This window comes from Suncus etruscus, chromosome 8, assembly GCF_024139225.1.
Source record: "Suncus etruscus isolate mSunEtr1 chromosome 8, mSunEtr1.pri.cur, whole genome shotgun sequence".
Classification (NCBI taxonomy): Eukaryota; Metazoa; Chordata; class Mammalia; order Eulipotyphla; family Soricidae; genus Suncus; species Suncus etruscus.
Genome location: NC_064855.1, coordinates 113,985,220 through 114,007,430, shown reverse-complemented (window position 1 = coordinate 114,007,430; position 22,211 = coordinate 113,985,220). Strand labels below are relative to the sequence as shown.

The following is a 22,211-nucleotide window of genomic DNA, read 5'->3' as shown; positions in this document are numbered from 1 at the left end:
TCTGCCCGGGCCAGAGCAATGGTACAGCAGGTAGAGCAATTGCCTTGCACATGGCCCACATAGTTTAAATCTCTAGCATCATGTGGTCCTTTGAGCACCTCCAGGAGTGATTCCTGAATACAGAGCCAGGAGTAAGCCCTGAACACTGCCAGCTGTGGCCTCAAAACAAAAACAAAAATGTCTTCCTTTTCAGTTTAGGGTTTTTTTTTTACTGCACAGACCACATCAGTTTGAGAAACAAATGCACATTTCTTCCACCAAGAATTGTGAGAGAGAGAGATAGAGAGAGAGAGAGTGTGTGTGTGTGTGTGTGTGTGTGTGTGTATGTGTGTGGTCATTGTAGAATATTGGAAACCATGTTCTCTTGTCTCCCTTGCAGATTAAAATAGAACTGCCAGCCCAGCTGCATGAAAAGCATCACCTGTTGTTCACATTCTTTCATGTCAGCTGCGATAATTCAAACAAAGGCAGCACCAAGAAGAAGGATGTTGTTGAAACTCAAGGTCTGAAATTCCTTCATCCTTTTGATGCTTTGGCAGGATTCATACGCCAGGAGTTTGTATTTGGTTTCCTATCTGAGTTTGGCTCCTTCCACAAGGGAGTTCTTTGATGCTGTGTGTGACAGCAGCGATAGGACTAGACTGAAAGCTAGTCTGAGACTCTAATTGTAAGGGGCAAAGGGACAAGGGCCTGTAGCCAGTATTTGCAGGCCTGACCCCTATGCTTTACTATTTTTTACTCTAATCATTTTTAGGGCTTCTAAGCAGTCAGGTAGTTCAGGATCATTAGACCCCCAGCATGTTTTCCTAACTCCCTTTTTGTTCTCTGTCCTCACAGTTGGATATTCTTGGCTTCCTCTCCTGAAAGACGGGCGGGTGGTGACCAACGAGCAGCACGTTCCCGTCTCCGCCAACCCCCCGCTGGCTACCTTGGCTACCAGGAGCTCGGAATGGGCAGGGTAAGGGGCTCACCCCATTTCCTTCCCCGAACATTTATGGTTATCCAGGCTCACAGTGCTCATGACTGTCGCAGTCCTGGAGAATCAGTCACTTATTTTCAGGTGATTGAAACACAGCATCAGAGTCTGGGCATTTGAAAGCCCTGACGTAATGTCTTGATACCGGGGAGAGGATGGGGATTCTGGAAGGGCTGGAAGTCAGGCTATCAGAGTAACCCCACTAAAAGATGAGCTCTTAGGGCCTTTTAAGAAAAAGATGAGATCTTAGGGCCTCTTAAGAATTTTAGAAACTGGGCCCGGAGAGATAGCATAGCGGTGTTTGCCTTGCAAGCAGCTGATCCAGGACCAAAGGTGGTTGGTTTGAATCCCGGTGTCCCATATGGTCCCCCGTGCCTGCCAGGAGCTATTTCTGAGCAGACAGCCAGAAGTAACCTGAGCACCGCCAGGTGTGGCCCAAAAACCAAAAAAAAAAAAAAAAAAAGAATTTCAGAACCTAAAAAAAAAGAAAAGAAAGAATTTCAGAAACTGGGGGCCTGAGAGATAGCATGGAGGTAAAGCATTTGCCTTGCATGCAGAAGGTTGGTGGTTCAAATCCTGGCATCCCATATGGTCCCCTGAGCCTGCCAGGAGCAATTTCTGAATGTAGAGCCAGGAGTAACTCCTGAGCGCTGTTGGGTGTGACCCAAAAACCAAAATAAATAAATAAATAGATAGATAAATAGATAAATAAATAAAGAATTTCAGTTACTCTCCGGAATTGCCTTGCAGCTCTATGGAGGTCTAGTATAGAAACCTGTCAGCCCTTAGAACCCCCCGCCACCCTAATAGTAATAGTTTTCTTTTGAGAGGGGAGTCACATGGGTGGCATTCAGAAATCACTCTTGGCAGGCTCGGGGGGACGATATGGGATGCTGGAGATTGAACCTGGGTTGGCTATGTGCAAGGCAAGTGCTTTACCCGTTGTGCTATTGTTCCAACCCCCAATAGGTTTCTGATTCACTCACCTTGAATTTTCTCATGTTACCCCAATGTGTTGGCTTTGCTTTTATTTATTTATTTTTTTAAAAAAGCCATCTTGGGAGCCAGAATGATAGCACAGTGGGAAGGACATTTACCATACATACGGCTGACCAGGATGGACCCGGTTTGATTCCCGGCTTCCCAGATGGTCTCTTGAGTCTGCCAGGAGCGATTTCTGAGTGCAGAACCAGGAGTAACCTCCGAGTGCTGTTGGGTGTGGCCCAAAACAAAAAACAAACAAAAAAGCCATCTTAAAATATATAGACTTTATCCTTTGATAGCATGTTCCATTTTGTTTCAATCTGGGGGTCTTTTTATTTGGGGGAGGGTTTAGGCCACACCTAGTGGTACTCAGCTTTCTGTGTGTTTCGGGAAAGGTGGTATCCACTATTTCTGGAGTTACCAGGGATTGAATTTTGGCCTCAGGCACGCCCCATCGCACCCTCTCTTCGGTTCTTCATTTTGTTTTGAACAACTTCCAGTGCTCTTATAGTTCTAAGTAAACCCCTGCTATACTGGGGCCTATTTAGATCAAGTCAAATCTAGCCCCCTGTTGTAGACCGGTATTTAAGTATCTGCAGAATAATGGCGAATCATTGCACAGTTCTAATAACTTCCATCTTCCCTCCATGAACAAAGTGGAAGTTTCAGAAATTAAAATACGAATCAACAGGAGGCTGACCCTTCGCTCATTGGGACTTTCTGTCCATCTACACCACTGAGCTCCTATTCCCAGCTCATTTCGAATCCTGTGCTCAGGTCTGCATCAGCCATTAGAGAAGTGGAATTATCACTCATGCCTCATGGACAGTAACTCATGCAGCTCCAGTACCCCAAAAGAGAACATAGAGAAACCCCAATGAGCAAACCGAGTGTTGGGGAATGAGAGAGGTAGAAATCCAAGCTAGTGACATTCCTTGCAAGACCCAGTTCCCCAGAGATGGCCTTTTAGTGGCTCCCTCATGCCGAGCATTATGAATTTTTAATCCATTGACCTGGTTTCCTCTCCATGTTTTTGCAGCACTGTGGTCCGGAGATTAAGTGGGTAGATGGAAGCAAGCCACTGCTAAAGGTGTCGACTCACCTGGTCTCCACCGTGTATACTCAGGTATGGTGTTGGTAGAGGCCTTTGGATTGGTCTTCAAATTGCCTTTTAATTAAATGTCTCTCGATTGGTTCCTTTAGATTTCCTGTTAAAAAGATGTTTTCCCATTGCCTCCTCATCTGGCTTTTCTCCCTTCCCTTGTGGGTGGACTTTGTTTTTCCCAATAAAGCCTTCTTTGGAGGCCTGGAGGGGAAGCTGCCAATCATTTTGGCTTGTGGTTCCACGTGGTGGAGCTACTGGCTGGTGGGTGAACAGCTTGCAGTGTTAGTTTCTGGCCTGCTATTCTTTCCCAACTGTAGTGTGAATTATTTCTTATGTCGGAATTACTGCTGGACCTGTATCTCTTGTCCCACCTGGACAGGGGGTCTGGGGATTCCTCTCCCTCTCTGAGGACTATGGAACACACAGCCAACGATTTCACAGTATGGCTCCTCCAGCGGAATGAGTGGTGATGGCTCCATAAAGGAATTCATGTGTGGCTTATCTTTTAATGAAACAGTATCCTAACAGGTCTCTTGTATGGCTATCATTTGATTCTGAAGCTCCTCCTTTGCAGAAGGAAGGGACATCATCAGGGGCATGCACTGTTTCACGTGAACAGGACCTGGAACACTGCTCAAGACTTTCCCTCTGTGTTGGAGGATGTGTGGAGTCTTTGCCGGGTTTCATCATTACCTTACCTCATAAATGTTTGCATGTCTGCGTGATGTTTTCTCACCTAGAGAATGTGTAAGCTGCAGGGAACCTGCGTGTATAGCAAGTCAGGGTCCCCAACAGCTATGCTAATCAGCTTTCTCTTCCTTCTCTGCCCCGCCAGGATCAGCATTTGCATAATTTTTTCCAATACTGTCAGAAAACTGAATCGGGAGCCCAAGCCCTAGGGAATGAGCTCGTCAAATATCTTAAGGTAACAGCTGGATGCTTTCCCAGCAGCCCCCCTTCTCTATGAATCGGAGTCAAGTGGGTTTTTCTCTTTGGTGGTGAATGCTGTTCCTACATCCTGGAACCCTTGTAAGGAGGCTCTGGATCCTCTCAACCTGATGGCTTCCAAGGGTCCTTATGTGTGGCAAGAGGAGAGACCTAGAAATAATTCTCACTGTACATAAATTCTTTTACTCAAGTCAAACCTACATTTCACAGGATTGGAATGATAGTCCAATGATAGTCAAATGGTATTACATTTGCCCTGCACGCAGCCTACCCGAGTTTGAGCCCCAGCACCCCATAGGGTCTCTCATGACTTCCAGGAGTAATTTCTGAGCATAGGACCAGGAGGAACCTCTGAGTACTGTTGGGTGTGCCCCAAAAATCAATAAAGGGAAAGTAGACATCCTATAACACTTCATCTGTACCCTCTCCTCTGCACAGAAACACACTCCCTTCCACAGGGACCCTCCTTTCTATTGAGCGCCCTATAGGGAACAGAAGCCAGGTATGGGCACAGGAGAAGCCAGTGAGGTCAGCCCCCCACCCCCATGAAGTGGCTTCTGGTTCAATGTCACAGATGCCCTGGGTGAGAGCGTGCCCAGTGAGTGAAAACACCTGAAGAAATGAAGCTCATTACCAGCTCTCTTATGGGCAAGGGCAAGCAAGGTTTGGGCATTCACTGTGCTCTGCAACTAAAGGCTGGCTCATTTACAGGGGGGGGGGGCACACCTGGGGTGGCACTCAGGGGTTACTCCTGGCTCTGAGCTCAGAAATCACTCCTGGCAGACTTGGGTGACCATATAAGATGCCAGGGATTGAACCCGGGTCAGTTGTGTGCAAGGCAAAAGCCCTCCTGCTGTGCTATCACTTAGATGGGCTCCTTTAAGGGAAATTTGTCCAGCAGGTGTTTTGGAAAGGGACACTCTAGACACAGGATAGATTATAGGCCATGTGGGAGGGCCTCCAGGCTGGTTTGATGGGATCCATGAAGGGTCTGGGGCACTTGTCTACATCTCCTGACACTTTTGGGAGACCCTTGTGATGCTCAGAGCTTCAGGCTCCTATTCCATTGCTACTGTAGTGACTGACAGATCACAATACATATGCTACCTCCAAACAACATACTTATTTCTTCATGCTGTTTTTAAAATTTGTTTTATTTTTATTTGGGGACCATATCCAGTGATGCCTTATGGCTTACTCTTGGCTCTACACTCGGAATCACTCCCTGGGTGCTCTCGGGACCCTATCAGATGCTGGAGATCAAACCAGTAGGCCACATGACACCCTTCTGCTATGTTATCACTTCAGCCCACATTTCTTACACTTGTGTGGATTAGTTATACTGGCTTGATTCTCCTAAAGTCCCACTTCTGGGGTTAGGAGTAAGGCTGAGGTCTCTCGAGAAAGCTACTGTGTCTTGTGTGTTGTGTTCAGTCCCTCCATTTGGCCCCTTCCTGTGCCTCATAGTCAGCCACATGGCACCTCCGGCCACTCTTCTGGCCCATATGCCCTCCTCACCCACTCCAAGTGCTTCTGTCTTCCACTTTCATGGGCTTCGGGAGTTCCCTTAGCCCCCCCCCCCCCCCGATTCCGAGTAAGACTCTCCCTGACTTCATGTCATCTCACCGGCTGCCTGAGTCCCTCTCTGCCATGGCACTGCCAAGTTCTGGGGTTGGGACGTGGACAGCGTGGGCCCCAAAATTCCCTGCCACCTTCCTGCCAACCTCATGGGGGGAGCCAGGGCTTGAGGCTGGGTCGTGTTCTCAAGATGACCCTCTTGGGGTTCCATGCCCACAGAGTCTGCACGCCATGGAGGGTCATGTGATGATCGCCTTCCTGCCCACCATCCTCAACAAGCTCTTCCGAGTCCTCACCAGGGTCTACCCAAGGAGGAAGTGGCAGTCAACGTGACTCGGTAGGTGAGGGCAAGTGACACTGAGATGGTTCAGTCTGCACTAGCCCAGAGCACAGAGCTTGGAGGTGGGAGGCGGGACAGACACATGGTTCATGAATATTTAAGCTGTTTCTCTGGATTCAGATGTAGGGGGACCCATTCCCTTTTCCTTGGTCCTAGTCACTTTGCTTTTGTTTTTTGGGGGGCTGAGTACATGGTGTCTGTCTCCCCTCTCATGCTTTGCTCATGGCTCTCTGTTCTTGTGACACGCAGGGTCATCATTCACGTGGTGGCTCAGTGCCCATGAGGAAGGACTGGAGAGCCACTTGAGGACCTATGTTAAGGTAAAGGGCAACCAAAGAGCGGTGAGTGCAGCTAGAGCACTGACACCCATGACAATTACCATGACATGGTATTGAGGGAGATGAGGACAGAATGCCTTGTCTGAGAGACAGGCAGAGGGTGGGGGTGGGGGAGGGAAATGGGGGGACATTGGTGGTGAGAAGATGACACTGGTAAAGGATGGTATACGATGGAAACCCCAATATGAAAATTTCTGTAAACACATTGATAAATAAATAAATAAACTAAACCTAACACTAATTCTGTTTCTAATATTAACCCTAACTTAACCCTAATACTACCCCTAAAACTAGCAGTGAGCATAACACTAAAACCTAAATATAATATAACCCTAATCCTTAATACCAACCCTAAACAAAAATGGAGTAAAAACATGGTATGTGTCACACACATAGACACTCATGCATGTGCACATGCATATATACACACAAACACATACACCCTGTGGACAACACATCTGTGACTGTTTCCATCTGTGACTGTTTCCATCGAAATCAAGCAGCAGAGGGTTGTCTAGCGGGGTGGATTCTGATGCCCTTTGCTTTTTGGGTTCTGTCCACAGAGGCAAGGAACGAGGCCTCAGAGGGCACTGAGATCTTTCCTCCGCTTTCTTGCTCTCCTTTCAGTGGGTTTTGCAAATGGCTTCAGAATTTCTTCGAAAGTTTCTCTCTGCTCTGCTTCCTGTCTAGCTCTGCATTCTTCTTGTTTGTGTCTAGGGTTCTTAACGCTGCTTCTGCCAACAGGGAGAATTAGATCACTGTGACATGGTGGGAGAGATCAACAGGGCAGATAGAAATAAATTTGGTTTGGGTTTTGTTTTTTGTTTTATTGTTTGTTTGTTTGTTTGTTTTTGGTTTGTTTGGTTTTTGGTTTTGAGACCACAACCAGCAGCATTCAGGGGTTACCCCTGGTTCTGCACTCAGGAATCACTCCTGATAGGCTCAGGGGACATATGGAGATCAAACCCTGGGTTGACTGTGTACAAGGCAAGTGTGCTACCTGCTGTGCTACTGCTCTAGCTCATTAGGGGTTTTTATGGCTTAAGGGCCACACTTGATGGTGCTCAAGGCGTACTGCTTGCTATCTGCTCAGGAGTTATTCCTGGAAGGCTTGGGGAACTATAATATGGGATGCCAAAGATCAAACCTAGGTTCTCCATGTGATGGCAGACTCCCTCCCCACTGTACTATCATTCTGGCCCTAAATTCTTTTTTATTTTGGAACCCAGCGCCTCATATTCAGCAACATAACAGTAATTACAATTCTCAAAAGCTACATATGTTCTTTTTAGTCTTGGACAGCTACTGAATTGTAGTGATGTGTTAGTATAAATAAACAAGTTCCAGGTCCTCTCAAGTCTCAGAATACACAGAACACATGTCCTCAATCTAGGAGATGGAGAGTGGACTTGCAGGCTATATGTGGGTCACAGATCTAACCAACTCATCTCTTGCTGGGCTCTGTGGATTCATCCTGGCTTCTCTCTCTGCTCTACAATAAGCAGCCTCCACCTTTTACTCTCCCCGCTTACCCATTCTCTTCCACCTGGGAAATTGAGCCCCACCCCAGCCCTGAGCTCCAACCTTGAACCTCTGCAGCTCTCAGCCCACCATGAATAGGCAACCAGTTAATGTGCATTTTCCTTGGGGCCAGAGCAATAGCACAGTGGGAAGAGCATTTGCCTTGCTCTCAGCCAACCCAGGTTTGATCCCTGGTATCTCATACAGTCCCCTGAACAACACCAGGATTCCTCATAATAATTCTTAAGTGCAGAGCCAGGAGTAACTCCTGAGCAACGGTGGGTATAACCCAAACCCAAAACCAACAAACACTAACAAAAAAGAAATGAAAATAACACTTAATAATAATAATAATAATCAAGATCTTCCCCTGTTTCTAAAGTATGCTTATAAAGCAGAGCCTTACGTGGCTTCTGAATATAAGACGGTGCATGAAGAACTGAGCAAGTCCATGACGGCCATTCTCAAGCCTTCCGCCGACTTCCTCACCAGCAACAAACTACTCAAGGTGAGGGAGTGTGTGTGTGTGTGTGTGTGTGTGTGTGTGTGTGTGTGTGTGTGTGTGTGTGTGTGTGTGTGTGTGTGTGTGAATTCCAGCTCACTGCTGACCTGCCCATTCTTTCACACACCCTTTGATTCAGCCCTTGCTCCCAGAATAGATGGAGGAATAAATGCTTCAGCACTCACTATTGTACTAAACTGGTCTGTTGGGGGCTATAACGGTTCCATGTCAGGGGCTCCTCCATAGTAACCAGCCAGTCACTGTATTCAGGCCTGCAGTGCTTCCAGCTAAAGGCACTAAAGGACACAGCATCTCAGAGCACAGATCTTGGGAGGAACCCGGCAGTGCCCCCTGCTGGTGTGTGTCAGGTTGGGCACCCACGCTAGGTTTCTTGGTGAGGTGGGACCACTCCTAAGAAAGAGATTTAGCCGAGCTTGGAGTCCCCTCTGATTCACGTCCAAGTACGGTCAGCCTAAAAAACATGAGCGTTTCCCCTTTAACTCACTGCTTTGTGTTTCTCTCTTCTCCCCCTTTCAGTATTCCTGGTTTTTCTTTGAGGTTTTGATCAAATCTATGGCCCAGCACTTGATAGAGAACGGCAAAGTCAAGGTAGGTCTCGTGCTGTTGCGTCTCTGCAGCAGTCCCTGGGAAAATTGTCTTTCTCTGTATTTGTGGGGCTCGTGTGTGTTGGTTTCTGGTCCCTCACCTGGGGGAGGCAAGGATGAAAGCTGTGAGGGACATCCCGAGTGTCCGTTTTCATCTTACAGCTGAGGGAATGGGGCCACAGTGTCTTAGACACTTAGATGTCAGTCAGGCTCCACTTGTGTGAGCCAGAAAGCTAGTACAGGATTAGGGCATGGGCCTTGCATGAGACTGATTTGGACTCTATCCCCAGCACCACGTCTGATCTCCTGGATTCTGCCAGGAGTGATCCCTAAGCACTCCAGAGATGGCCCAAAAGAATGAAAGATTGAATGGAAGTTTTATGTTATTAAACCCAAAGAAAATGTTGTCTTTGCCAAACTCAGAAATCTTTGACTTCTGTCAAAGCAGGAGTGATCAGTGATGCTATTGGTTTATCAAGACTGTTAGTACTGGAGAGATGGCACAGCAGTAGGGCATTTGCCTTGCATGCTGTCGACCTGGGAGGAACCCGGTTTGATTCCCAGCATCCCATATGGTCCCCTGAGCCTGCCAGGAGCAATTTCTGAGCACAGAGTCAGGAGTAATCCCTGAGCACCACTGGGTGTGGCCCAAAAAACAATCAATGGATAAAAATAAAGTTTAAAAAGGAATAAAAGACTGTTACTACTTGGGCTTCCTTTAGCTTTTCCAGAGTCAGGAGTGTTGAAGGCTATGTTGGCCTCTGTGGGTAGGCAGTTAGTAGACTTTGAGATGCCTCATTTTCCCTTCCCTGCCATGGTGCATCTGACTTGCTGGCTCACTTTCCCCTGAGTTCTTTTTTTTGGTTTTTGGTTTTTGGGCCACACCTGGCGGTGCTCAGAGGTTACTCCTGGCTGTCTGCTCAGAAATAGCTCCTGGCAGGCACGGGGGACCATATGGGACACCGGGATTTGAACCAACCACCTTAGGTCCTGGATTGGCTGCTTGCAAGGCAAACCCTGTGCTATCTCTCTGGGCCCTCCCCTGAGTTCTTGATCCCACGGGTCCTGCTGGGAAGTGAATGGGCCAAATTCTGGATTCATGTCCTCTGTCCCGGAGTTGGCAGCTAGTGGTGTGGACAGGATCCAGTGTGAGCTTCGGGCTAAGCTGAGCAGCCTCTGGGACTTGCCTTGTAACTGCTGGTTCTGGGTGGCCACGTCCCCAGAGTCTAGAAGAGGGCAGAAGTGTGACACACACTAGCCTGACTCCCCATAGTTTTTCTCAATAATGGGGAGACCTGGGCAGGGGTGCAGCGAGGGAAGGATTCAGACCTTGCCCAAGAGGAGGGAGCGGGGAGGAAGCCTAGGACAGGTATTTGCCTCTTAAATTTAGTGTTGTTGCAGAGAAAGATGCCAGATGGTGGTGGGCGAGGGGGGTGGAAGGAAGGGGGGCTCCTTCTTTGACGCACTGTCAGACATGTGCCAGGACAGCCGCGAGAAGAAGCCAGCAGATTGTCTGCTTGGCAGAACATGGCTGAGGGGGCCACTTGCTCTGCACACACATGCTCAGACACACGCTCGGATGCGGCTCCTTCCTGCTCTCATTGTCACCCTGAGCGCCACCATGAGGATCCTTCCTCGCACCTCCATGAAAAAGAGAAGTAGGCTCAGATTGTACAACCAGGAGGGCACTTACTTTGCATGTGGCTAACTCAGTTTTCAACCCCGGCAGCACATTATGACCCTCTGAATCCCACCAAGAGTGCAGAGCTTAAGCACTGCTGAGTGTGACCCCAAAACTCAGTTCCTCAAAAGCCCCCCGCATACACCTCCACAGAAAAATATAACTGTGATTAAAAGGACTTTGGGGTGGGGGGCAGAGAGACAGCTTGGAGGTAAGGCGTTTGCATTGCATGCAGAAGGACGGTGGTTTGAATCCCAGCATCCCATATGGTCCCCCGAGCCTGCCAGGAATGATTTCTGAGCGTAGATCCAGAAGTAATCGCTGAGCGCTGCCAGGTGTGACCAAAACAAAACAAAAACATTTTTTAATTGTTTTTAAAAGGACTTTGAGGCCGTAGTGATAACACAGCATGGAAGGCATTTGTTGTGCATGCAGCTGACCCAGGTTCGATCCCCGGCATCCCTTGTGGTCCCCCAAGCCTGCCAGGAGTGATTTCTGAGCACAAATCTAGGAGTAACCCTTGAGTGCCACTGGATGTGGCCCCAAAACAAACAATAAATGAATAAAGAAACTAAGAGTAGGGCAGAATTAGGACTTGTCTTAGTTTATTTGAGCTGAACCAAATGCACTCAGGTGGGCACCAAGTTCCTTCCTCTCCTGAGCTGGATTATTTGGTTCCTACTGCTCACTCAGACATGTTGCTCTTCTCATTCTGCTGCCATCTCCCCTCCCGTGTAGCTGTGTCTCCTTCTCTTCTGATTGGGTACTGTCCTCTTAGGCTAGCGTGCACCTCAGTGTCTCCTGTGTAACATAATTCCTTCCTTAAATACTGTTTCTTAAATCCTAAAGTGTGTGTGGGGGGTGGGGGAAGTCACTGTGCCACAGAGAATTCTTCTTTTGTGTAGAGTTTTGGGAGGCCATGCATACTCTATGGTACTCACTTCAAAGTGAGTCCCAGCTCACTTTGGTACTCAGTACCAACTCAGGGTTTACTCCTTGAGGGTGCTTGGGAGATCATGAAGTTCTGAGGTTTGAACTGGGGTCAGTCTCATGCAAAACAAGTCTCTTTCTCCTTCTCTCTCCCTCACACAAAAGTGTACCCAAGGCCCTTATGTGACTTTTCATTATTTGGGGTCAATGAATGGATCATGGCAGTGAAATTGGGTCTTGCTACTGGATGAATATGAGTCCCTTGTATCTTGCGTGCCAGGTACAGGCACTTAAGAGTTACAGTGCCATGCAGCCCCTTACCACAACATATACCACCTGGTTTAGGAGGGCGTGACCATGGGCATGAAGACTGAGGAGATGGTGAGATACACATTGGTGTGTGGATGTAGCAGGAAGCATTGGAGACATCATCCCCAAACTGGGGAAGGTTATACAGGAGTGTTATCTCCGTGTCCTTGGCTTGAGATGCCAATTGGGAGCAGATAACTTTGCGGGGGCGAGGGGGGGGTCCTGTGGCTGTCACAGCTGCCTTCTATTTCCCAATAGGGGCCACAGAGGTCTAGGCACATGGTGGCCTGCCCAGGCACCCAGGTAGCTCTAAGATGGGGCTTATGCTGGAGGTGCACTCGGAAACTCCACGACTCTCTGCCTACCCCAGACCTTTGGCCCTACTCTGTCAACACTAATCTCACATTGTTTCTTTGTCTCTGCGAGTCTTCACCCACCTCTTGTGGGTCACCTTGCACCCTCTCCCCTGTCTCTTAATTTTATCTCTGTCCTAAAACAGTATTTAACAGAGTTTTTTAGAATTTGGTGATTTTTAAAAACTTATCAGCTTTAAAAAAAGAAAAAGGTTAAAGAAAAAGGTGGGGCTGGAGAGATAGCATGGAGGTAAGGCGTTTGCCTTTCATGCAGGAGGTCATCAGTTCGAATCCCGGCACCCCATATGGTCCCCCGTGCCTGCCAGGAGCAATTTCTGAGCCTGGAGCCAGGAATAACCCCTGAGCACTGCCGGGTGTGACCCAAAAAACACACACACAAAAAAAAAAAAAAAAGAAAAAGAAAAAGGTGGTGCCAGAGCAATAGCGCAGCAGAGAAGGCATTTGTTTTGCATGCCAACTGGGGTTCAATCCCATATGGTCCCCTGAGCCTGCTGAGAGTAATTTCTGAGTGCAGAGCCAGGAGTAACCTCTCAGCAATGCCAGGTGTGGCCCCAAAACAAAAATATTAAACAAAAAGAAAAGAAAAATTATTGACATCCAAGGAGAGAAAGTTTGAGCCAGAGCAATAGCACAATATCACAAAGCGTAGGGCATTTACTTTGTATGCAGCCAACCTAGGTTTGATCCCCTGCACCCATACAGTTCCCTGAGTACTGCCAGGAGTGATCTCTGAGCAGAGTCAGGAGTAAGTCCTGAGCATCATAGGGTGTAGCTTGCTGCCAGTGGCTTGCTTTGGGGCCCAGCTCAGGCTAAGAATGGAAGGTAGAGAATGAGAAGTGACATGACTTTATTTTATTTTACTTTATTTTATTTAATCTCTGGTGATGCTCAGGACTTATTCCTTGCTCCTTACTCAGGATCACTTCTGATAGTGCTCATGGGATGCAGGGAATAGAACCCAAGTCAGCCGCATGCAAAGCTAGTGTCTTACCCACTCTACTATCTTTCTGGCCCTGAGAAGTGGGATTAACTCAAGCAGTGACAGGGAGACCAACATGTCCATTGGGGCCAGCATCTCTTGCCATCCCCCTGTTTTCTGGGGTCATCTAAGGATCTAAGTCAAGTCCACACCGTACCTCCCCAGGTGGCCACATCTCAGAAATCCCTTTCCTTCCCAAATTGTTCTCTGGTTTGTTTGTTTTCAATGTAGTGGCTTTGTTAAGGAAAGAGCATTTTTTTTCCTGCAGAGTTTCCCACTGTTTGTAACCCAGAGGTACAAACACGGGCCTGGGTCTCTGCCCATTTCCTGTGACCTGGCACAGCTGTCTAGCAGTTTCCTTTATTCACAGTTCATCCGGCCACTGTGGGCTGCACCTGGGCCGTCAGTTCCTGTGCAGTTGCATATAGTGTTGGGAATGCAGTGTGTGGGGCCGGGCTCCAATTCACAGCCTTGCAGTTCTCTACCTCTTGAACCATCTCCTTGTCCCCTTAGTTTCCATGACACCTAACAATGAATGCTTGGGAACTACTCCTGTGCTCAGGGATTAGTTACTCCTGGTAGTGTCAGGAGACCATCTGGGTGCCTGAGATAAAACCAAGTTGGTTTCAGGTAGGGTCTTACCCAATACTGTCTCTCCTGTTCCTCAACTGGGCCTTTTTTCCCATTGTTATTCATAGCTGGTTGTGCTGTGTCTCATCAGGAGGTGACTGAACCTTTAGGGGTGATGCTGATGACTAATAGATCTGCCTGGCAGGGCTGGAGTGATAGCACAGTGGTAGGGCAGTTTGCCTTGCACATGGCTGATACGGAACTGCCCGAGTTTGATTCCCAGCATCCCATCTGGTCCCCCGAGCTTTCCAAGAGCAATTTCTGAGCACAGAGCCAGGAGTAACCTCCGGACACTGCCACGTGTGGCCCAAAAACCAAAAATAAAAAGATCTGCCTGGCTACTGCTTCAACCACCTGCAGTGCACCTCTGAACCTATTTTCATGTCTGCCTTGGCCACAGACATTTCTTTTTCTTTTTTAATTTTTTATTGCAACCCCATGATTTACCAAGCTATTCATAATATAATTGTTTTAGACATTCAACGTTCCAACACCAATCCTGCCACCAGTGTGACCTTCAACTTCACCAATGTCCCCAATTGCCCACCCACCACCCCAACCTACCCACTTGCAAGCACAGCAATATAAATCTACTTTATATCATTTGTTACAATACAGAGACAAATGAAATGATCAAAACTTTAGTCAACAAGGGTCCATTTGAAATCACTGTTCTCTCTCTCTCCATGGTGTTACTAAAGTCAGTGTCTAGGATTTACTGGACTGTGTTTGTTGCTGACTAAGCTTCTTTTTTTTTTCTTCTTTTTAATAGTATCTTTATTTAAGGCAGGGGTCCTCAAACTTTTTAAACAGGGGGCCAGTTCACTGTCCCTCAGACCATTGGAGGATCTGACTATAGTAAAAACAAAACTTATGAACGAATTCTTATGCACACTGCATATATCTTACTTTGCAATGAAGAAACAAAACTGATACAAATACAATATGTGGCCCGCAGGCCATAGTTTGAGGACCACTGATTTAAGGGGTCAGAGTAGTGGTACAAGTGGTAGGACATTTGCCTAGCAGGCGCTAACCTAGGACAAACCGAGGTTCGATACCCCAACATCCCATATGGTCCCCCAAGTCAGGAGCGATTTCTGAGCACATAGCCACGAGTAACCCCAGAGCATCACTGGGTGTGGCTCAAAAACCAAATAAATAAATAGAGTAATATCTTTATTTAAGCATCATGATTACAAACATGTTTGTAGTTAGGTATCGTTCATAAAGAGAACACCCCCCCCCTTCACCAGTGCAACCTTCTCACCACCAATGCCCCCATCTCCCTCCCGCCACCTCCCTGCCTGTATTCATGACAGGCATTCTACTTCTCTCACTCACTATCATTGTCAAGATAGTTGTTAGTGCAGTTATTTCCCTAACTACACTCATCACTCTTTGTGGTAAATTTCACATTGTGAGCCAGTCCTTCCGCCCCTCATCTCTATTGTCCCTGGGTATTATTATAATAATATCTTTTATTTTTCTTAAAACCCCAAAATGAGTGAGACTATTCTGTGTCTGTCTTTCTCACTCTGACTTATTTCACTCAGCATAATAGTTTCCATGTCGATCCATGTATAGGAAAATTTGATGACTTCCTCTCCCCCGCCAGCTGCATAATAATCCATTGTGTATATGCACCAGATTCTGGCTGGTTGAGCTTCTGTGTTACCATTTAAGCTCACTGAGCTTGGGAGATTTCTATGAAATTTTTCTATCAGATTTTCAAGATCACTCTGACTACTATAAAACTTCGAGGTGTTCAGGATCTACAGATTTGAAACAAATTGGTGGCTTGGCAGTTTGATCAGATTAAGCTCGAGGAGCTGGGATGTTTCTGATGGAGAGTGTCAGGTGTGGCACTGGGCTGTTATGTTCCGTGCAGAAAGGGGAACCTGCTCCCGCCCCTTCTGAGAAGTTCCCAGAGGGATCGATCCCCAGGTACCAAACCACCTGGAAGAGTCAGCGGCCATATTCTCTTTTGGAGCTTGGTAGAGAAAGCTGGGCCATTTTTCTACACTGCACAGACATTTCTTGGGAGTTCCTTTTTAACTCGAGTGGCCGGCGTGAGAGATAGGTGTACAGAACTGTGAGGATGTGATGTTAGAATATTGCAGGAAATGATCATTAGTTTTATTGTAAATCACAGTGTTTAACAGACACAGACACAGACACACACACACACACACACACACCACACACACACACAACAACACCACACACACAGAGTAAATAAAACCTGAATTCATGTTTTTCTGTTCAATTGGTTTGGGGAGCTACAGCCAGCATTACACAGGACTCACTCCTGGCTCTCTGCTCGGATCAGGGAACCCCATGGGGTGCTGGAGATCGAACCCAGGTCAGCCATCAGCAAAGCGAGCACCCTACCTGCTGTTTTCTCTCTCCAGCCCCCGCTGAGCTAATGTTTCTAAAGGGGTCAGAGAGAGGCCACATTTGTGGGACCCACCATTTCACTCAGTGCAAATGCACATTCCCATCTCCTCTCAGGATTATTCCAACCTCACCAGCATGGCTCTGGTTGTGCTAAAGTCCCAGCCTTGAGCTTTATCCATGGGGATCAGAAGCATAAGCTAACCTGTACTGTCCTGGGGCAGAAGAGCACAGTAGTTCCAAGACACTAGACCTGCGCCTTTTCTCGAAGGGAATTTGGGCACAAGCAATGCTTGCACCAAAAGGCCGCAACTTAGAAACAAAACTAAACATTGGCGGTGAATTCTCTCTAGGTTCTGCGCAACCAGAGATTTCCCGCCTCCTACCACCATGCCGTGGAGACTGTCGTGAACATGCTGATGCCTCATATTACTCAGAAATTCCGTGACAACCCCGAGGCATCGAAGAACGCGAATCACAGCCTGGCCATGTTCATCAAGGTGAGTGCCTGGGCCAGGACGTGCTTTTTTGGGGGGTAGGGGTGGGGAGTTGGGTCACACCCTGTGATACTCAGGGGTTACTCCTGGTTCTGTACTCAGAAATCACTCCTGGCACGTTAGGGGGACCATTTGGGATGCCGGGAATGGAACTTGATTCATCCCAGGTCAGCTTTGTTCAAAACAAACTCTCTACCGGTATTCTATTGCTCTGGCTTCAGGACATGCATTTTGTAGAAGGTTGATTGATTATTGGGCCACACTGGGGCCACTCTGGGCAGAGGTCAGGCTGCTTCTGGGATTGGACCCGGGCCTCTTGCCAGCAGAGTTATTGCCCTTTGATTGTCTTCGTAGCCCATCCACTGCCCAGGAAATATTCCTGCCAGCAGTACTTCCATGTGCACAGTCCTCTCTCTCTCACTAACAAGGCCTGTTGAGAGATGCATCTTTACATCATTGTCACTATGCTGGGCCACCCAGAATGCTACTTCCTACACACCCCCATCTGGTGGCATGGGTGGTTGGTTCAAGGGAACATCCTCGAGCAAGCCAGGACTGCAGCAGGTGTGCTGCCTGACATGTTCTCAAGCTAAAGAATAAGCTGATGGGGCCAGAGAGATAATACAGTGGTTAAGGTGCTTGCCTTACACAAGACTGATGCTGGTTTCATCCTTGGCACACCCTATGTGGTCCCCTGAGTGCCCCAGTAGGTGGTCCCTAGCATCCTCGTCCCTAAAAAGCATAAACTTATTGGCAGTAAATGCTGATTTGAACCCAAGTTAGAAGAATGTTTAAGGGTCAGAGAGATAGAATAGTGGGATAAAGTGCTTTTCATGCAGGTGACTTACCTGGGTTCTTTTTTTTTTAAACTTTATTTACATTTATGGATTGATTGGTTTTGGGGCCAAACCCAGTGGTTCTCGGGGGTCACAACTGACTCTACATCAGAAATCGCCCAGGCAAGATGGGCGACCATATGAGATGCCAGAAATCGAATTGGATCCCTCCCAGGTCGGCCGCATGCAGGGCAAACACCCTACTGCAGTGCTATCTCTCTGGCATCCTTTCTAGTCCCCTGAGTGCAGAGCCAGAGTTAGCCCTCAGCACAGCTGGGAATGGCTCCAAAGTGAAGCAAAACAAATTGGGGGGCTAAGTAGTTACTCAATGACCCCTTGGCTTGTTCCTCCTCAGAGATGTTTCACGTTCATGGACAGAGGCTTCATCTTCAAACAAATCAACAATTACATCAGCTGCTTTGCTCCTGGAGACCCTAAGGTAGGGTAGTTGGGTAGGTGGGGTCTTTCTTGTTTTGTTTGTCCATGTCCTCTTCCTCTTCCTGGTTCATCTCACGGTCATTTTCTATCACTGGGTGGGTCATTTTCTATCACTGGGTGTTACTCACTGGCGACACACACAGTTGCATTGTCATGTGTGGCATCAGGGACACAGTCGTGCCAAAGGCAAAGTAGACACAGGTTGATTTTCTTCTTGACTATTGAAAGGACTTCTGGGCTCAGTTTCTTTGCTTATTTCTACTCCAGAGAAGCCCCTGTTTTTTCTTGAACAAATACTTTCCTCTTTCTCTTCCCCCACATTGTACTAAATAAGTTTCAATTAAAACTTTATTATGGGGAGCACTAGCTGTGCAGAAAGGGCATTTGCCTTGCATGTGGCTGACCTGGGTTCGATCCCAGCATCCCATGTGGTCCCTTAAGCCTGCCAAGAGTGATTTCTGAGTGCAGAGCCAGGGAGTAACCCCTGAGCACCTTCGAGTGTAATTCCAAAAACAAAAACAAAACTAAAAACCTACCTTGCTTCACCAAAAAATATGTATAACTATTAAAATAAATAATTATATATTTAATCAGTAATTAAATATATTAATATATTGTATTTCTGTTATGTTTACAATATCTTTGTTCATATTTTAATTTATATTATTTATTATATAAATATGTATAATATATTTATATATCAATGGCCAAACTGAAAGCGTGTATGTATGGCAAGTTCTGGTCCATTTATCAGCATTGAAACAGCCAAGTGGCCTCTGCCAGGTTCCCAAGGTCTCATGTGTGTGTGTGTGTGTGTGTGTGTGTGTATGTGTGTGTGTGTGTGTTGTTGCTGTTGTTGTTGTTGTTGTTGTTTTGGTTTTTGGGCTACACTCAGTGGTGTTAATAATGGGTTACTCCTGTCTCTGTGCTCAGAAATCACTCCTGGCAGGCACAGGGGACCATATGGGATGCCAGGGTTCGAACCAATGACAGTCCTGGGTCAGCTGCTTGCAAGGCAAACACCCTATTGCTGTACTATCTCTCCAGCCCCATATGTGTGTGTGTGTGTGTGTGTGTGTGTGTGTGTTTTACAACCTGCCTTCCTCACTGTTTTGTTGTTAACACTCCCTCTGTATCTCTAAGTGCCTAAAATCTCTGACTGCAGCGGGGGGCATCAAAATCATCAGTGACTGACATGTCAGTGCTGGATTTGGTTTCCATGACGTATGTCACAGCTTCACCCAGACCCGCTGCTGTTCTGATATCTGTAAAAACAGCACATACCAGCCTTTGCTCCCAAGAACTCAAGGAACCCAAAATAGGTGTACTCTTGCATGTCATTTTGTTAGGAGGCCAGATCAAACAATCAGTAAGGGTAATTTAACTTCTAGTCAAAATTATTTTTTTACCCGCAGACCCTCTTTGAATATAAGTTTGAATTTCTCCGGGTGGTATGTGACCACGAACACTATATTCCTTTGAACTTACCGATGCCATTTGGAAAAGGCCGAATTCAGAGATACCAAGGTAAATCCATGTGTACCAAGATGAACCTTCCTAGTCTTTTCACAAAGAGGACCTTGCGTGTTTAATTAGGAAACTGTCTCGGACATGGCATGTGCGTCTTTTGATTTTTCTGTTGGGTCTGTAATGTATATTCTTGAAAAATTTCCCTGTTCCTATTGGCAGAATGTTTCACGATAACTTTCCAGCAAACTTAGACTATGGGTTATTTCAGTGAAACTGATTTTTTTTTTCCATTGTAAAATTTCTTTTGTTTAAACAATAGAAATCCATTTTTACTTACCAGAGTTTATTTTTGCTTTCCTTTTTTCTTTTTTGTTTTGTTTTTTGTTTTTTTTTTTTCTTCTTATAAATTAGCTTTTCTTTCACCATCTGTGGAACCCAGTGTCACTCCTGTAGGTAGGTGTGGGATGCGGCACTAGTTGCCTTGCATTCGCCTCCTTGGAAAGAAAAATGCAAGTAATCTCCAAGCTACTCCCATGTGCTCTGCGTTAGACTGTCTCCTATGGACTTCGGTCCATGTGTGTGTTCATGATTAGCCTGTGGGTTTGCTCTACCTAAAACATTGGTGCAACATTCGGGCTGATCTCGCTATTTTGTTCCTTTGGCCGTTGGGCCATTTAAGATACTTTGTTAAAAGGAAAACACAGCGAACAGAGCAGTAGTATAGTAGTTGAAGCGCTTGCCTTGCATGCAGCCGACCCAGGTTCACTCCCCCACATCCCATTGGACCCCCAAGCACCACCAGGTGGACATTCCCCCCCAAAGGAAAACATACAGAAATTCTAGCTTCACCCCAGAAATGTGTCTTCCCAGCTGCCCTGAGCCCTGGTCCACGAAGGTGGTGGTCTCCCGACTCAACAAGCAAATGGGTTTCCCCGAGTGCTTTCTGTGTTCGCATGTTGAGTCTCTCTTAAGTGTCTGTGGCCATCACGTCTGAAGGGAGCTGGGCTCTAGTTGGTTTTTATGGAAACAGGTCAGTCTATCAGCTCTGCCCTGACCCTCACTAGAGCACCTCACAGTGCTCTCCAGATGGTGCTTCAGGGAAGCAAGTGTTTCACGCACATCAGTTGCTCGGTGGTCCAGAAGAGACACACAGTGGTCTTCCAAAGAAGGCATGACAGCCCCCCCACTCCCACGTGTCATCCTCAGGCAGAAGGGCCTGGGTCCCTGAATGCTCCACCTCATGCAGACAGATACAAGTTCTGAGAGTCTCCTGCCCTCTTCCTCCTCCTCAGCATGCCTGGACACACACAGACACACACACATATATATGGACACACAGAGACACCTACAGATACACATTAATAAACAGGAACACACATAGATACACACAAATGGACAGGGACACACAGACACACACAAATGGGAACATGCTTTGGGAAAACAAACAACATACATATGCAAACATGACCACACGGATAAGAAAACATGATACATGCTACACAAAGGCACAGATGTGTGTGTGCATACACACAGAGAAACAAACTTGTGTGTGCAGCTGAACACGCACTGTGAAACTTTCAAAGGTTTTAAGAGATTCGGCCCATAACCTGCTGTTTGACTCCGCAGGGCTTACATTGCCACCAACAGTAGATGCGAGGATTCTGGAAAGATCCATGCTCTTTTCCTTCTCTGGGGCAGTATTTGTGGATAAGCTTGGGAGTAATGAATCCAAAATTCCAAAGGTGACTCAGGTCCCTAAATTCCTGCCCCCTGTAGTGGCTTTACGGTGAGAGTTGTGTCCCAGCTGTAGCTACTGGAGTGGGGGGTTCACAGGCCTTGAAAGTGGGTCTTCCCCACTTTCCAACTTATCCATCTAGCTTTGGTGATGCTCCATCCATTTGGATTTTAGTTTGTGTTCAGTTTAATTTGCTTTTAGAGGTGCGGGCCTTAAGACATTTGAACTCCAGCTCAAGTTTTTCACTGAGTCCTTGCAGAAGAAAATGGATTCAATGCAAACTGGTGTTTAAGGGGCACTGGATTTAAGGGGTACATAGGAAATCATAATAAGTGAGCTCATGCATCAACGAGTAATTTTTAAAACTTGTGTGTTGGGGAGGAAGGTCAGACACCATACAGACAATGCCCAAGGGCAAATCCTGTTCTGCCGCCCTCTGAACCTCTCCCTATGGTTCAAAGTGGAATATTTTAGAATCCCCTGTGTATTCCCTATTCTTTCTTTTCTTATGTATTTGTATTAATAACTTGTACAGAATACGATATTTCTCACTTCATCCCAAGGATAAAATTACACATCCATTGCAACACACCTGTCTCCCAACCATCCAGTCCCTATGCCTTGTGATAACTTAATAGTCAACCATGTGACCACAGGTTGTGCTCTCTGTCTATAATCAGAATCCATGCCTCCTTGTCAGAGACCTGAGATGACAGTGCAGTGTGGGGGTTTCAGCTCACCCCTCTGGCAGGCAGACTAGGTTGGGGTCTGAGGGCAGGTGCGATGTGGAGCCCAGTGGGGTAGCCTCAGCCTAAGGAGCTGCATCCTCTGTGCCCCACCTCAGACCTGCAGCTTGACTACGCCCTGACTGATGAGTTCTGCCGCAACCATTTCCTGGTGGGGCTGCTGCTGCGGGAGGTGGGTGCAGCCCTGCGGGAGTCCCGGGACGTGCGCCTCATTGCCATCGGTGTGCTCAAGGGCCTGCTCATCAAGCACTCGTTCGACGACAGATACGCCTCTCGGGTGAGCCGGAGGGCA

General features: G+C 47.1%; 1 protein-coding gene across 1 annotated transcript in view; it reads left to right on the top strand.

The window, feature by feature from the left end:
- Nucleotides 1-22,211, top strand: part of DOCK9 (dedicator of cytokinesis 9) — a 258,564-nt gene that overhangs the window by 177,963 nt on the left and 58,390 nt on the right. The window contains 15 exon segments of the mRNA XM_049778520.1: nt 380-503; nt 838-912; nt 915-958; nt 3,000-3,086; nt 3,901-3,990; nt 5,811-5,894; nt 5,897-5,928; nt 6,181-6,208; nt 6,210-6,251; nt 8,173-8,298; nt 8,830-8,901; nt 16,551-16,697; nt 17,886-17,969; nt 19,384-19,495; nt 22,018-22,196. Of these exon segments, the coding sequence (XP_049634477.1) occupies nt 380-503; nt 838-912; nt 915-958; nt 3,000-3,086; nt 3,901-3,990; nt 5,811-5,894; nt 5,897-5,928; nt 6,181-6,208; nt 6,210-6,251; nt 8,173-8,298; nt 8,830-8,901; nt 16,551-16,697; nt 17,886-17,969; nt 19,384-19,495; nt 22,018-22,196 (1,326 nt within the window).